The sequence below is a fragment of the Ostrea edulis genome, chromosome 5 (genome assembly GCF_947568905.1).
Source record: "Ostrea edulis chromosome 5, xbOstEdul1.1, whole genome shotgun sequence".
Lineage (NCBI taxonomy): Eukaryota > Metazoa > Mollusca > Bivalvia > Ostreida > Ostreidae > Ostrea > Ostrea edulis.
In genome coordinates, this window is record NC_079168.1 from 31,097,586 (window position 1) to 31,115,564 (window position 17,979).

Consider the following 17,979-nt stretch of genomic DNA (forward strand, 5'->3'; position numbering starts at 1 on the left):
ATGCAATAATGCACTTGTGCAAATAAATAAAACAATTCTGCACTTGTTATATATTTGTTATCTTGTTATATATTTGTTATCTTCTATTATGTGAAAATCATCTTCAAAATGTCTATTTTGGCCAAAAAATGTAAATACAGTAAAATATCTCTATCTCGAAGTCCGAGGGACCTCGAAAAAACTTCGAGATATCGGGGGTTCGAGATATCCAAAATCGATCTTGGGTATTTTTTTAAGGAGGATATTTGATGCATAGTATGGGATTCGCATTATAAACAATATAAATATCCAATTGAATCCACAATGTGTTTCAAAATTAAGATGATCGTGCCTATATGCTTACTTTAAGTTTACTGATGTCCAGGCTCGACTGGTATGTAGTTTTTGCGTTATAATGAAAGAATCCATCATGTAAGAAACAAAAAAGACGGATTTAAAAAAAAACAACTTTTAAATGTCTATTAAATAAATTTTCGTGTTTTCTCTGTACTAGTTTTAATGATGAAGCGTGTATTATTAAATGCGATATCGTTATTAAGAGTGTAAGCTTCAAGCGTACTTCGACGATTTTGTGCGTTTATCTAACCCACATGTTAATGATAGGGCATGCGTAATTCAAAACACCATACCTGGAATCGGGTGATTTAGTTCATAATTGGCGGTGAACTTTAGCCGTAATGTTGGATGGCTTCACTAATCACCCAATCTGTTGGACTATTTGATGCGACCTGGGTCTGCTCTGAAAAGCGAGTGTGGATTAGCGGTCATTAATTATAATTGATGTAGCCGCGGGTGTGAATGTGTGACTTAACGACGCCAGGTATGGTAAGCAGAGCGGAAAATTGACTGCACTTCGAGATAAACCAGGTGAATTTAGGGTATGAGACCTTGAAAATACTTCGACATAAGCGGAGTATTCGAGATTACCGTGTTCGAAATATCATAAGTTTTTTAAAATCATTTTATAGGGAAAACGGCCGGGACTGGCGGTCGATTTCGACTCAAGCGGGGTATTCGAGATAAACCATATTCGAGATACAGATATTTTACTGTATAAATTGAGATGCTGTGAAAATATTATGCTGAGAAAGGGCAGATTTTTTAAATGTATTTTAACAAACATTCATATATGAACATAATATGCGAGTTTGAATGAAAAATGTGACAGGAGGTAGATGGAAAAACCAAGAGCTCCGTGTAAAATATGTATACTAGGTTAATGTCTATGTACCTCTCCATTCTGTACAATAAGGAAACGCTTGCTAAGAGAGAACTTGGATGGACAAACCATGCACTCACTTCATATTATACCTCAGTATGAGAATTCTATGCAACGCGTAATCTGATTGGTCTAGACAGTCATGTGCCAGGGATGATAAAACTTCATATCTCCCTCTCAAACATCATATCTTCCCCATCATATTTACCACTTGGGCAGCCTCGTGCATTTTCCATGAATTGAACGTCAAGATAGACGAAGTGTATTGCGATGTCACAACAAGTCCAAGTCGTTCTACTTTCATAGTTCGTAATTTTTTAGGCACAAAATATGCGGGTCTACAGTTTTAACGCCCTCGGGGGAATAAGATTTTTCTTGGGTGAATAAATCTTCATATCTCCCTCACCATCATGCAATAAATGTATAATATTTCCTAAAAACTGATCAAGTTCAACAATCTGTAATTTCCTAAATAAAAAAAAGAGGAAGAAAATCATATTTCTTGCGACATGTACATCCTCAATACCCATAAAACAATTCTGTAAAATGAAGTTCTCCCATAAAACAATTCTGTAAAAAATAAGGTTCTCACTGGGGGATATATATACTAGAAGGACAAATCATGTACCCTCACTATAACCATAAATTAAAAATAGTGGCAAAACTCCTGAAGGATTAAACTTGAAACACGACCTCGAAAGTAAAAACCTCAAATGAACAGACGGAGGAATTAATGTACATCACTACTGTACCACAATACGTCTACAGACAAGCGTATACTGCATTACATCCTGTCTACAAGACAAGCGTATACCACAATACGTTCTGTCTACAGACAAGCGTATACCACAATACGTCTACAGACAAGCATATACTGCATTACATCCTGTCTACAGACAAGCGTATACCACAATACGTCTATAGACAAGCGTATACCACAATACGTTCTGTCTACAGACAAGCGTATACCACAATACGTCTACAGACAAGCGTATACTGCATTACATCCTGTCTACAGACAAGCGTATACCACAATACGTTCTGTCTACAGTTAATTTTTCTGAACACAAAAACATAAATTCAGAAATGAAGTAATATGAAAACAAACTCATATAATTTCATTTACATGTATTTATCACAGAGTTTTATAAAGTTGGGAATGTTGAAACAAAAATTCCACACAATTATGCACAATCATTATTCACACACTGCTCAAATACATGTGTAATTTCATATAATAATGTAAATATATGCATCAAACCTATAAAGAAATATATATTACACTAAGAAAAAAATTTATTCCACTTTTCAGTTTCTTGCAAATATCTCTTGGACAGCACTCATGATCAAAATGTGGGAGGGGGTTACCAAATATACCTTTCTTTGCATATGCAAGTAACAGAAAATGGACATTGTTAAAAAAAAGGGGGGGGGGGGGGGGGCAGGTCTGTTCTTTATAAGACTGTTCAGACTGGAGGGGGGAGGCCTGTTCTTTATAAGACTGTTCAGACTGGAGGGGGGAGGCCTGTTCTTTATAAGAATGTTCAGACTGGAGGGGGGCGGGGGAGACTGTTCTTTATAAGAATGTTTAGACTGTCACTGCTGGAGATTTGCCTAATGACAATATATTCATCCATCATTAAGAGTCAATGAATGTATGAACAAATTCAATATCAGAGAGAAAGATATTCAAACATCGATGGCACATTCCCTTTGTCATGTATACTGACAACTTGTACAACCATAGCCATGACGCAAAATAAAAATGCGATGAAGCACCATGTTACAGAGGTCTAGGAAAAGAAATAATAAAAATCTGTTTTACAATAATCAATCAAGTTCTTAAACGAATGTTGGAACTGAATCTTTTTCCCCCCACTTTCATGTCATTTTCCTCTTAAATCACTCTCACAATGCCAAGTAAATATGAATATATCAATGAAATGTAAAATAAACAAGAGTCCAAATTAAATAAATACCAAAATAAATATTGTTAATTAGTATGGATGGATTCTGGAGATATGTGCAGAAAAATTCCCACATCATTTCCGTCTCAGGAACAAGCACTGCAGTCCAAAACAGTACACCGTGTAAAATTACAATGATTAATATTGCAAATACTGATACCAAAAGTCTATAAAAACTTATTCACGAGATAATTCTCTCGAAAAAAAACATGACAATGGACTTCTGTCTGAAGCACAGCAAATGAGCATCCCTGATGAAGGAATCCGTCAACTTAAAGTTGTATGGTCCGAATTATGACAATTTTTTTTCATCTTGTAAAAACGCAATTAAATCATCGCACGGATGTAGTTATGAGACTGTACGACATATCATACATTATTTCACCTGCTTTAATCAAATTTATCTGATTTCAAAATCGGTGTTTACAAACAACTGCGTCACTCTGCCATTTCAAGTGACAGTCACATGACCAGTTCAAACTTTCAGATCAATGGTCTTATCTGTGTAAAGCTGTGTATTTTGTTACATCAGTACCGTGCCATAAGTTTAATAGTAATAAAAATATCAAATACCTCTTAGTAATTTGTTGTTTTACACTCTTTCAGCCTTAAAATTAGACAGTTGCATCTGAGTTCATATATCATGTTGGGATTCCCCTGAAGCGCATGGGGCTATTTAAAGACGCTTAAAAAGGTATACATGTAATTTATGCGCCATCTGGAACACTTCAAGCCTCTCACTGAAAAACACTGTGTTTTCGGTGAAAGACCCGAAGTGCTCCGGATAATTTTATATGTACCACACTTGTTTACTTTCTAAATAATCTTCTCGCTGTTTTCTTTTACATGCAAATGTTTTCAATCATATAATTAAGGAAACGTTTATAACTTTTAACACTAATTAATCTGCATGAAAGTAATTATGTACAAAAATAATACATGAACATCGGATCATACAGCTTTAAGCAGTTAATGCACTGTACCCTTTGATTGTAAAAACTAAACTAATGGTTTTAATATGGACAATTCACTCAATGGAAAAATTTAATTTGCTGACAAATTTAAAAGGATATGTGAATTGGGACGGTTTTCGGGATACATGTATTTCTAACTACGAATAACAAACATTGCAGGAAATTCTACAAACAAAAGAGTATAAATCCGATTAATCTATACCGTCAATCATTCCCATACATACACAATGCAGCTGATGAATTATCAATTCGTACTCTAAACCTACTGTAAAATAAGTTACTAGGTACTTTCAATGAAAAGGTGTGGATCAATAAATTTTTCTAAGGGGGGGGGGGGGGGGGACTATTTCTAAAAAAAATTCCCAGATTTTGGTATTAGGGTTCTACAATTTCATATTTTACACCTGAAAGTGCTAAACAAAGAAGCAAATATGGGTCCGCTCCTATCAAATATATTATACTATTTCAATCCAATAAATTCTTTAAAAAACTCGTAACACAGAGTAGGAACCCAAAACATGAGAATATCACCTAAGACAGGACTTCATCACTAGTATGTACCGGTAATTCATTTTAAATATGTACAACAATAAAATGATACACAGGCTTCTACAACCACATCAGGATTTCCATGGATTAACCATAATTCAACCAGACTCTCAATCAGACCATTGAATGAACATTGTCAAGAAGTTCTAATGACTCAATATTTCAAAGTAACAAAGCACAGTGGCTTGCAGTTATTTGTGTCAATTGATCTCCAAGTGGCAAGGAGTCAATCTTGCATTAAAATATTCATCAAAAATCAAAACTATCCATAAAATGATACAAATTCATTTATCATCCTCAAATTATCTTGACACGTCATTCAATTAACTCACATTCAATGTATAGAAGAGGATTTAATGCATTCCCTTCTTCACAGCTCTAATATACACATATTACAAATTAAGTGTTTAATAACACAATCAACTTTCCTCCCCTATTTTCCGAGCATTTCAGCCTTTAGTCGATCTGCAATTGCTTTTCTCATGGCCATTTTTTTCTCTTCCTCAGGACTAAGTTTATTGGACCCATCCGTTGCTCCATCTTGCATGGCTGATTTTGCCATGCGGGCAGACACTGGGCGTTTTGGCTGCGACTTTTCGGCAGCCAACAGCTGCTTTTCCCTTTCTTTTTTCTTCATTTCTAGCAGTTTGTCTCGCTGTTGCTTCAGATATTCTTGTCGCTTCTTCAGTTCCTCTGGATTCATGTTTGACATGGCCACCTAAGTTTGAAAATGGAGAGACATGGTAATAAGCCAAGATGTTCACAAGTCTCTAATTTTTGACTTCTTTAAATTTTTTGACATTTTATATGTAGAATTTTTAGCAAGACATAAATTCAGTGATTTTTCTATAAAAATAGGTACATGTACATATATTCAGCAACTTTATAATTTTAGAAAAGATAATTAATATCTCTGATATAGAATAAATTGTTAGTGATATTCAATCTTAGCGATCTTATCGCTCTCCCTAATATTGCCAAAATCAAAGCCTTGCTAAAAATTCTGCTTATGTACAGTTGTTGGTAACACATTGAAACAATGTCAAAACAAAATGAAGATCTCTCTGTATTTCACAAAGCACATAACAATAACATAAACACATTAATTGGAGCATAACAATAACATAAACACATTAACTGGAGCATAACAATAACACAAACACATTAATTGGAGCATAACAATAACACAAACACATTAATTGGAGCATAACAATAACATAAACACATTAACTGGAGCATAACAATAACATAAACACATTAACTGGAGCATAACAATAACACAAACACATTAACTGGAGCATAATAATAACATAAACACATTAACTAGAGCATTGTAGAACATGTATGCGTAACTCACAGCGGCGGCTTGCAGGGCTGAAGACGAGGCTTTGTTTTGTGTGGGCGTGTCGTCAGACTGTTTTAGCCAGTTCGCTGCAGCCTCAGCACTGGACACCTGTGGCTTCTGTTGACCGACTGGCGGTAATTTCTGGGAGGCGATGGCAGCGGTGACACTAGCGGCAGGGACTGGATCTGCTGGTTTTGGGGTAGGGGTGGGGGTGGGGGTTGCGCTTGGAGCAGGTGTTAATGTTATACTGGGCTGAAAAGATATACCAATCTTACTGTCATTTATAAATCATGTTACTTCATGAAAGGTGGAGATAATGAACATTTATCAATCTCATAACTCCTATAAGGAATGCAGAATAAAGAGTTGAGCAAACAGACCCCTGGACATACCAGAGCCACATGGGATCAAGTGCCTAGGAGTAAGCATCCCTTGTCGACCATTCATAAAATCAAATCACAAACATCCGATCAGAAATATTAATGATTATAAAAGTACAGTCAAAACTGCCATAGCGACCCACTGTATTAAGCGACTCACTGTCGTATGTGACCATAAAAAGTTCCCCCCAAGACGTTACTCTATATATTGCACCTGTATTAAACGACCACCTGTCTGACGCGACCAACGACCATGATTTTTACAACCTTTTCGTGTATTTTAACGAAATTTTACCTCTATTTGACGACTGTACATTTTTCGATTACAACGTGATTACTACTTTCGATTTCGGTTGAGCCGACTATTCTGGGAATTATCGCCCCTAATACTTTCGTTTTCAAACGCACGACTATTCTGGGAATTATCGCCCCTAACACTTTCGTTTTAATACGCACAGTTTGGCGATGATCTTGATTAGTCGGCCCTCTGAATAAATCATTATACCTAAGCTGTCAACATGCAGTATCCTGTGTGGTTAATTAATATAACCCTCATTGTTGTTTATTTAACAAAATCAAGGATCAGGGAATCAAGGCCGGTGTATTTGAAGGTGTGAATTTCGACAAACTTTAAGAAGTGCCGGGTAGGCTAGATCGGAAATGAAAATCTACCACTTGTTATACCATTATGATCAACAGAGTAAAAAATTTGCCCGATTGCGATATAAATCAGGTAAATATTGTGCTCAGGACTAAAATTTTAAACGGAGTATTCACAGTTTTCCTGCATGAGATACTAGAGGTTTCCAGAATAATGACCGGAACTAGCGGCTCACTTCGAAATGTCCCGAGTATATGACATGTCCGAGTTCAAATAAAATTGCCTGCATTAGTTCTAAGCTTAAAAGATTTGCTGTGCATATACAATGGATATATAGTGATTTATTTAATGTTTCTCAAATTGAATAACATTTTTCCAGCACGTATTGTACAAAAGGAGACGCAACACATCACCATTTGTTTTCTTACCACTAGTGCTGCATTTTTTAGTTACACTGTACAAGTAGGCTATACATGAATACCCTTTACAACAAAGTGTTTATAAGTTTTAGAAAATTTACATGCAGTTCATAAATAATTTTTAAATCTCATGTAAATGTGTAATATGAAATGCATGAAAAGTTTATCATTCTTAAATAGATTAAATGTAATTTTGATGAATAAAAAATTATGATACAACACATTGTATTCTAGATTTTTAACTACAGTGTATTATTAATTTTATTTTACAACTATTAAAACCGTACTTGATATTCTTAATGATAAATTCCAAATACATGTAGTCATTTACTCCATTGTATAAATTATTTGTGAAATTTTATCCATTAACTGCGGAAAATAGGCAACCTGTATAAGAGACCACCTGTCATATGTGACCTTTTTTCCATTCTCCGTTGGACGGTCTCTTAATACAGGTTTGACTGTATCAACACAGGTTCACCAAAACACTAGCTGAATAGACAGTCTTTAAGATTTACCTCACCATAGACTCATACACATACAAATTAGAAAACACATAAAGCTTGGACTCCCTGTAAAGTGATGAACAATGTCTCTGCCTGTCCCGCCCACTAATACACATGGTACTGTGGACTGGTTAGTAGTGATAATGAGATGATAAAGACTGTCTTTCTACGATGAGAATGTAGGCGTGTGAATGATGCTCGGAATAACTGTTATGTTACACAATCAATTACTACACACACTGTAACATTATACCTAAACATTTTCCTCAACACTTGAAGACCAGCTGTACCTCTACTGATGAAGATGGCCCTTTTTTTATTTTTAAAACAATGGGTTTTTTTTTTATTGCTTTCCTTGTGTTTTTCTGTCTGTGGTTTTGCTGGTGGTGTCCCGATGGCCTATTCCCTGATGTTTAGTATTTTTATACTTACCGCTGACTTGAGATCTGTCTGTGGTTTTGCAGGTGGTGGTTTTGAGCTTTCTACTGGTGGTTTAGTATTTTTATACTTACCGCTGACTTGAGATCTGTCTGTGGTTTTGCAGGTGGTGGTTTTGAGCTTTCTACTGGTGGTTTAGTATTTTTATACTTACCGCTGACTTGAGATCTGTCTGTGGTTTTGCAGGTGGTGGTTTTGAGCTTTCTACTGGTGGTTTAGTTGAAGTGGTGACTTGTGGGGCTGATTCACTCAAAGAGAGTCCTAACAGAGCCTATAAGTATTGGATATCTTGTTAAAAAAATAATGATGTAAAATTTAAAACTTCCGGATGATCTACCTTTGAAATAATCTTTACATTGAAAAGGTGAAATTCTGAAAAATGTAATAGCTTTGGTATCTATTAAAAAATAATTACAAATTTTCATAGAAATTATCCATGAATCAAATTCATTATGAATACAAAAAGTAAATTGCTAATGGAGACAAAACTGTTCAAACATAGAATAAAAAAAAAAAATGCACAACTCAGTTACGAGGAATTTGACATGCATACAGTGGAACATTTTTCAATGTTGGCGTATTCTGACCTGGTCTAATTTGGCTTTCTCTTTATTTTTCTCCTCCTCCAGACGCGAGTTTTCCACCTGGGAAATCTGGATTATACTTTCCATTTCTTTTTTCGCTACCTCCTCCTCCTTCGATTTCCTCTTCTTCTGTTCTTCCTCATATTCTCGTTTAGACTGTCTAGTAGGGAAAAAAAAAAATGCTTGCTTTTCAACTTGATGACAAAAACATGCAAAGGGCTTACATGAGCAGAGTCCAATTGGTTATGTAAATAAATACATAATATCAAATAATCTAAATAAAAACAAATGGTATTCAGATATCATTATAATCAGAATCAACTTCTGACTAAAATCTGTCTCACAGATCCTGTTAAAGCAATAAAAGAATGTTCTTTTGGGAGATTTTCCAAGTTTCTTCTTTTAAGGTATTCAATGTATAATGACCATATTTCATATCTAATAAATGGATGGTGGAATTTTTGTAATCATGGTATCATTTTGAAGTGTTCATCAAATAAAAATAATCCACCATAGGAATTTTCAAAATGTTGTTTACTGCTTGATTTATTTCACCTAGAATTTAACATTGAGGTATATGGGAAAAGCATGTTTTATTACAATATTTTAAGAAGAAATTATATTTTCACACAAATCTCTTGGTAGGAAGTTACATACACTTTCTCTTAATGAAAATATGAAATAAAATTAATCATTGACATCGCACATTTTTAGAAAATTAGATTTTTCTTATTTTTACAAAGGGCAGACAACTCTTCCAAAAAAGTCTTAAGTGCAAAAAGGTCAGCTTCTAATCATATTTACTAATCATGTGAATTTCATCTGCTTCACTTTCATCATTATCTAACAATAAACATTTATGTTGATCTAAATCCTTCAAAAATGTTCATTATCCTTTCATTATACATGCAATACCTTAACATGTGACGTATACATTAATTACCATGTTTTTAAAACCAAACTAGAATGATTACATTCAAGATAATCCACACGAAGGATGACGACTTACTCTAGGACCGCCCTTAAGATTTCTTCCTCATTCTGAGCCCCATACTGTTCGTTGGATGGGGCCTGGGGTGGGGGTGGGGGACGAGGAGCCTCAGACTTCCCATCCCTCAGGCTATCCGGGAGTCCTCCCTGAACCTGCATGATCATCGCCAGAGCCTGTTGTTGTAGCTCGATGTTCTTCTGCACCATTAGACGAACAAAAATTCGATAATCCTCGGCAGCAAAGAACTGCTCAAACAGGCTCTGTAAGGGGAAATATATATGTGTGAGAAGTGATTCAGGGGTTTCTGCAGAAGAATTAATCTGTTAATTCCTCTAAGTAAACTTTCAGTCATGATGCATAAGCATAAATTATATATATATATATATATATATATATATATATATAAAATCCAAATAGAAAGAGTTGATATCACACAGTCAAAATAATTAATTCAATAAAAAAAGCAGGAAAATATACAGTTCCGAAATATATTTAAATCACTAGCGCTTTCTGGATTTTAACATCCATCCTCAGGTGAATACAAATTAATAATGTATATTAATATATTTTGGAACTGTATATTTTCCTGCTTTTTTTATTGAATTATATATATATATATATGATATATATATATATAAAACCCTCAAACAGTATTATTTCATGCCTTTTTCTATCTATTTATTGTTCTTTGTTTTAGTTTGTTTTTATTGTTTTACAAGTAAAGCGCTTCAAGGTAATTGTCTTAACTAGATAAAGCGCTATATAAATGTATGATAATAATATTACGACATGAGGCTTAATTGTGTTGTTAAAAACAGGTGATTATATATAAATATCAATCAGGAGACAAATTCAAATCAAACTTTTAGCACGATGTGTTTGTGAAACACTGACGTTTCCATAAAACTCCAAGATAATGAGACCAAAAATTTAAAGAAGCGTCTTCTTAAAAGGAATACACATGTGAAATGACAGCCCCTAGCATTAACCATTTAAAAGTCATGGTCAAGGTTAAAGTTTTTCAAACGAAGGTCAAACCCCAAGGAAACGGTCACAAGGTCAAAAATTTTGGTATTAAAAGAGAAGTCTTGGCACCTGAAATACCAAATTGGAAAAATGAAAGCCCATCACTGTCCATTCAAAAACATTTTGCAAAGGAAAAAAATAGAGGCTGAAAAATGGATAGATAGGCAGATGAAAACTATAAATGGTGGTCTATTTATAGGTCACGGTCAGCAGACAGCAATATACAAAGTCAGAAATGGTGGTCAATGTAATGGTCAAAGTCAGACATGATTCAGGCAGACATTTATCTCTCCTTTCTATAACTAAAATTCAAAGTTTTAGAATTCTATCGTCAAATAATAGTAAAGGTATGAATTGATTTTCAAGTCTGAAATGATCAGAAAATAAATTATGTTTATTTGACTTTTAATGCCTAAAGCCAGATAGTTTTTCTTATAGTTACCATGAAAGGTGAAGATAATGAACAGTGATCAATCTCATAAATTCTATAAGCAATACATATTAGAGAGTTGCGCAAACACGGACCCCTGGATATACTAGAGGTGGGATCAAGTGCCTAAGAGGAGTAAGTATCCCCTAGCCCTATATCTTGTTTTTAGGGAGAGGGCTTAAATAGGTTATGCCTGCTGCCTGATCCCATTCACTTTGTGAATAAAATATAGTTTAAATTAAATATTTTGTTTTCATTTAAAACAGGAAATGTTTTCATTTCAAAAGTTTTTTTTTCCTGACAAGCATTTGATGCCTGTCCAGCTTTTACTGTTTAATACATACAAAATAAATATATTTCACAAGCGAAATGCAAAGTACTGCAGTCATTTTAAATCAATCTCAGAAATGCCGAAAGACATTGTGATCTAGACACAACACACATGTATAAAAGACGACAATTAAAAGTTATTTGTCAGTGAGGAAACATCACTCAGACAAAACAACAAAGTGAAAAATGTACAGCTTAATCTTTTAAACTGCTGAATAGTAGACATACAAATTTGGTGAACATCAAAGACTCACAATTTATCGTGAAATTTTTTAACACAGGTGTTTGACTTACTCTCCAATACTCCATCTCTCCCTGTTTTTTTTTAATACATTGGAAACTAAGTTTATTGGTGTTCTTTCTATCTATAATAATTTCAGGCCTGGATTTCTCGAAATAAACTTAAATCGAGACTCGGATTTAGGTCTGAGATTTTACTCAAATTTTGGCTTCTCAAATAAAAGAAAACTTGAGAAATCCAAACCAGAAATTTTAAACAACATCCCCTCTTTATTTTTCTCATTCACAATATTGGAATCTTTAACAGACTTTTAAAGATTTATTATGGTTAATTTATATCAGAACAAATCATGCATCATGTGTAATAATACTGTACAGTTCCGGTGAACATCATAATGTGCTCAGAAAGTTAATCATTGAATAGACTTGTAAGTCAAAGTATTACCAAACCCCGCAAAAAGGGAATTTTCCCCTTATATCTAAGTTCATAAAATTTCCATGTCCTTTCCAAATTTTGTTGACTAAAATACAAACAAAAAATTTCAGGACAAATTTGGTGCTATTTTTTGTAAAATTGTTATTTTACCCATTTCTAAAAAAAACATTCTTTCCCTTTTCTTGGCTTGGTTAAACATCCTCCCCCTTTCACTTCTAAACCTTTTGTGATCATCATTCATGATTACATACTTAGTGTAAAACACGGCTACTGGTATGTATACTTAATTCTGTGAGTGCTAGCTAGGTATCAATATCATTGGTACATAGAGAAACTTACAGCCCTTTACAATGAGTACTTTGACGAGATTTATTGCGAACGTGAAGAATTCCTGCAGGGCACAATGGTCTAAGAGTTATTGAGTCCCTTAGTTTATTATGCAAGAAATCAATGCAAACTTTCAAACTGTCATCTCTATCTAATGGACATCTAAGTAGGTCAATTAATATTGTATGAGCTAATAACAGGAATGGAATCAGGTCACTATGAAGTGATGACTGAAATTCCATTTCAATGAGTATTCTGCATTTAATCAACAAATTGCAATCACTTTCAAATCAGAAATTCTAGTTTGAAGAATAAACTCCGAGTTATTTGATTCATTTGAAACACTTATGAAAGTACAATATCACAGGCAATTATATCGCTCGAGTTTGAATTTACTATTAAAGAGCACTCTTTGATGGTAAATTCGAACCTAAGCGATATACATGTAATTGTCTGTGGGTACAATGCAAATTTATTGAAACAAGAAGCTATTTTTTTTTTACCTAATATCTCTTTTTTAAATCTAGAACACTGTCACTCTCAGTGTAAGTATAAGAGAAACAAGAAATGTGCTAAGAACATGAACCCTGTGTAGCAATATCGAAAAGGATCAACTTTAAATTAAGGAGGTATACTACATCGTCATAATGACTGACTTCCTTTTAGAACATGAATGGAAATATAAATATCAGCAATATCTCTCTACTCTGTTTAGATTTAATTTACCTAGCTGAGTAACTCAGTAGGTTAGCATGTTGACTGCTGATTTGTAGATTGCAAGTTTGAGTCCAGCAAAGGTTTCAATTTTTTCCCCAGATTACCTTCTACTAAAACTGCATTTTTGACAAAATAAAGTAATTTGTAAGTTTTCAATTTCAAAATATTGATGTTCATATCTTCTACTTTTCATCCATATAAAGTTTTTCTGGTGTAGTATTCCTCCTTAAGAATGTCTGTAATGATAGTGAAACATACAAGTTTTCTACTACCCAGAATCTCCATCATACAAAGGGTTATTCTCTAAATACTGAGCAGATCCCAATAACCAGTCATTTGAATCATGACATTTGACTTTGTGATGTGAAAAACCAATGGGGGGTTATAAATCTAATCTTTAAGGGGGATGCCAGTGTAAAAAGTTTGATGTCGTTCATGCAAAGCAGGGATTTATCAGTACCTTCTCAGGGGCCGATATTCGGCCCTATTCCCAATCGAAAATAGGCACAAATTTTCCCAATTTGCAGCTTAAAATTCCCAAAAATAAAATTTTGAAAAAATTGTGTTGTTTTTTAATCGCAAATCGTGCATTCTGTTTCCTGGAACTTCTTTGCATTGTTCATGTCTCTACCGCCTCTGTAGAGAGAGGCTTTTCCTCAATGAATATTATTTGCACTCCATGCATTAATAGACTTGTAAACACATATCTTTGGACAGTATTATTAGAATTTGCTTATGCGGTTTGACCATGTACTTAACACTGTGTTGTGTTTCTGTAAAAATTAAAGGTTATGTTGGAATTTAATCTGAAATACATATGAAAACAAGTATATATATAATTTTGTTATTTTTCCCAATTAAATTGTCGATTAAATTTTCCCAATTTTGAAAAAATGGCGTTTCCCAAAATAGGCTGATAAATCCCTGCAAAGGGTCAACAAGATAATGATCAGAAAACATTTTCTGATGTCAAGAGTAATTTTGATTCTTGACCTTTGACTTTATGACCTCAAAATCAATAGGGGTTATCTTCTCCTTAGGATGTACCAGTGTACCAAGTTTGACACCTGTCAAGCAAAGGGATATTGAGCAGACAACAAGTTCAATGCAAGTCTTGAAATTCTGTTAATTACAAGTTCTCACCTGAAACATTTCTTTGATGTCTTGCTTTCTATTCATGTCATGAAGAGCTTTAATGATTTGATCATGGCTGATGCCTGTGTCTTTCATAAAGGCATCCAGCAATTTCTGAATCTGGAGAATATATTTCGATAAAACAATTGGATTTTGAAATTCTTTCGGAATGTGTAATTCATTTAGATTATCAAATATACCTGTACCCATATTTTACAAATATTATCAGCTAATCAGTCATTTGATACTTCCATTACAAAATGATACTTACAACAGCTTTGTATTCTTGATGAACTGTTTTGTATTCATCACTGTCTTCAGTACTTGGGTCAAATACTAAAATGTAAAAAATAAAATTAAAACAGACTGTCAATATCTACTTATGTAAACTGTTATGGAGGGGGGTGGGGGTGGGGGGGTGGGGGTGACAGACAGACATTTTTTTTATGCTAATTTGGTTCGCAAGTTTTCTCAATAGTTCTGCAAAAATAGGCATCAGTTAGTTAATCCCTATATCTACACATTCCGGTAGAATGATAAGAATCAGAGCACCGAGAACTATAAGTACACTCAGCAGCTGGAATGACAGGGTAAAAAATGGAATATTGTTTAAAATGACTGTTTTTCATATACTGGGTATCATTCTGGTCATTCTATGCACCCCAATTCAATACGCAATTTCCGAGTTGCCCAATAGTTCTTTCCCTTTGTGGAACTCTTAGGAACAGTGATACACAAAACATGCTATCGTCCACACGCAGTGGGTACAAATGCTTATTGCTGCCTTCATATATTGCCTAAAGACCGATTATCAGACATCATGCAACAACCCAATCTGCAGGGACACACAATATTAGTAAGTTTGTAGTATTTAATAATAAAAAATAATTTCAAACTTAACTTAATGGCTTAATTCAAACAAATATTATAGTTGATATGGACAGTTTTAATGTATACCAACAGCTGCAGTCTTCACGAAAAACTTTGTGAAGCACCGGCCCTTCGGGCCTCCCAGTATAATAATTTTGCAAGCCCGAACAATATTTTAATGGCCCAAAATGTTTTTTTTTTCTAATTCGACCACTTGTCATTTGCAAGGTACAAGCATGTTCTACTATAGGAACCATGGTTAAAGAACAACTGACATTATTATATCTTATTTTATTTTTCAACAGATGACATCAAAAGCTCATGTTCTACTGTGTTTTGTATACACCACATACAAAACATCGTTTTCTCCTGAATTAAATCTCAACAAAGGCCCACCCTCGGTCCAATGGGGCTTAACTTTTCGATCTCTTTTTCTCCTTGTACTACTGGTTTTTGTTTTTGTTTTTTAATTTCTTTGGATCTGATGGTTGTGATTGTGAAATACGCTTGTGAGGTTTGGAATTTCACTGATGAGCCCCCTCCCTACATGGGTTGAATATTATTATATGTCCCTGTTGAAAATATTTCACTCATATGGAGACGTCGGCAGTAGGGCTACGTAATTTAGGCCTATGCTTGGCGCTTATGGCCATCGAGCAGGAAGGGATCTTTATCTTGCCACACCTGCTGTGACACGGGACCTTGGTTTTTATCATCTCATCTGAAGGACCGCCCCTATTAGTCGCCTCTTACGACAACCAAGGGGGTACTGAGGACCTATTCTAATCCGAAACCCCACGGGAATCCCAACACGGACATTGGAAGTTAACGTAAATATATAGTATGTGCATGTAATTTTTATATATGCACATACTATATATTTACATTAACTTCCTGGACCAGTGCTGTGCCTCCCTATACTTCATAAAAGGCAGGATGGTTGATCATTTTTTCAATGCGAAATTTCATTGCTACATTCAAGTCATGACAAAGTCTGAGTCAATCTCACGTTATATTTGTAATATATACAAAACATACAATAAAACATTTACAGGCCCTCCGGACTCCTGGGTTAAATATTTTTAGAAGCCCGATCCCGATCTTACTGGCCTCGGGCATCGGGCCACCGGTTAATGTCGAAGACTGCAGCTGATATAAACAAAATTTACATTTTCATTACCTTTATCAGTATTTACATAGGTAGTCTATAGTATAAGTGTATGTCTTGTACCCACCCAAGCGTTCAACAGAACACGGAATGTACCTCCATCACAGAAGAGCTGGTATCTTGGAAGTTGCGTATTATTGAAAAAAGTATTAAGAAAATACACTTTTCTTTAGCTGCACGTTTGGTAAGGATATATATGCATGATAATGAAATATAGGGGGAAACAACTAATCATACTCATTGATCCAAAAAGGGAAATAATTTTTGCATATGTGTGTAAATCCGCTATAGGCCTATATATATTTTCTGCATGTCCCCTGTCCCAGGTTTACGTTAACTGGTCTTGGGAGCTGTCACAATGGGGGACCAGTTAAGAGAAAAGTAGGCTGACGTAATCAGAGTAGTGATTTAAACCCGGGACAGGGGCATGTTGAAAATGGATTAAAAGCAAGTAAGTGTTGATTTCCTTGTGATGGTTTTGTGCATTGCTGTTAAATGTTTGAAAACGTTGTATATTGTGTAAATCCAGGCACATCTGGGTCGAAACGTCGGTCGAAGCATAAACCGTCACCGACTCTGGCATTTACACGTTTTTCAGAATCAAAACATGAATTCTTGCAAAGAGAAGTCGATAAAGGCTATGCCTCTCGACTTCTCTAAAGAGAATGTAGGCCTATATAACGCATACAAGTCACCTCTTTGATTACATTGCATGGTTACATTTAAACTCTAAATCATGTCAAAAGTACAAAAACTTAGATAATTAGAATCACTCAAAGTCATTTAATAAATTAAAAAATTAATTAGCCTACATTCTATGAGATGATTTTCAAGCAGGATGAAAAAATCGATGACATGCACTATATAGCCTGCAATTTGCAAATACAATGTCACGTCACGCGAATGTCATCATCGAAGTACATTAAATTAATATCTCAGCATGGAATGTAATGTCTTACTTAAACATTTGGACTCCATAAAAGTTAAGACAGGAACCTGGAAGAAAGGATTGCCCAAGAAACACAGCAATTCATCGTAAACCCAATCACCTCGTTTCGCCATCTTGTCAAAATGACGCCAAGTCTCGCGTTTCTAGGGATTTTATTCGGAGTTTTTCTAGATTTTTTATGACACGCACTTTGCATTTTGATTAACTCGTTCAAAAATTATTCGTGTTTAATGTAAACTATTTCTATCTTAGAATTACGTATTTTTCTGTACATGACAAAAATCAATTTTTAAACACATTATTCTTATATTTCATTTACTTTCATGCTGGACATAGTCTTGTGAACAGGTATTAACTCCAGGATACATCGAATATCGAA

General features: G+C 34.6%; 1 protein-coding gene across 1 annotated transcript; it reads right to left on the minus strand.

Moving 5' to 3' along the window:
* Positions 1-2,330: 2,330 nt before the first annotated feature.
* LOC125649910 (cilia- and flagella-associated protein 36-like) lies at positions 2,331-17,756 on the minus strand. Its single transcript, XM_048877768.2, has 8 exons — positions 17,611-17,756; positions 14,885-14,949; positions 14,623-14,733; positions 9,992-10,233; positions 8,986-9,142; positions 8,553-8,669; positions 6,067-6,306; positions 2,331-5,427 (listed from the first exon to the last, which is right to left on the minus strand). Exons 1-8 carry the CDS (start codon positions 17,711-17,713, stop codon positions 5,143-5,145), a joined length of 1,320 nt encoding a protein of 439 aa, XP_048733725.1. The 5' UTR covers positions 17,714-17,756; the 3' UTR covers positions 2,331-5,142.
* Between the last annotated feature and the right edge of the window lie 223 nt (positions 17,757-17,979).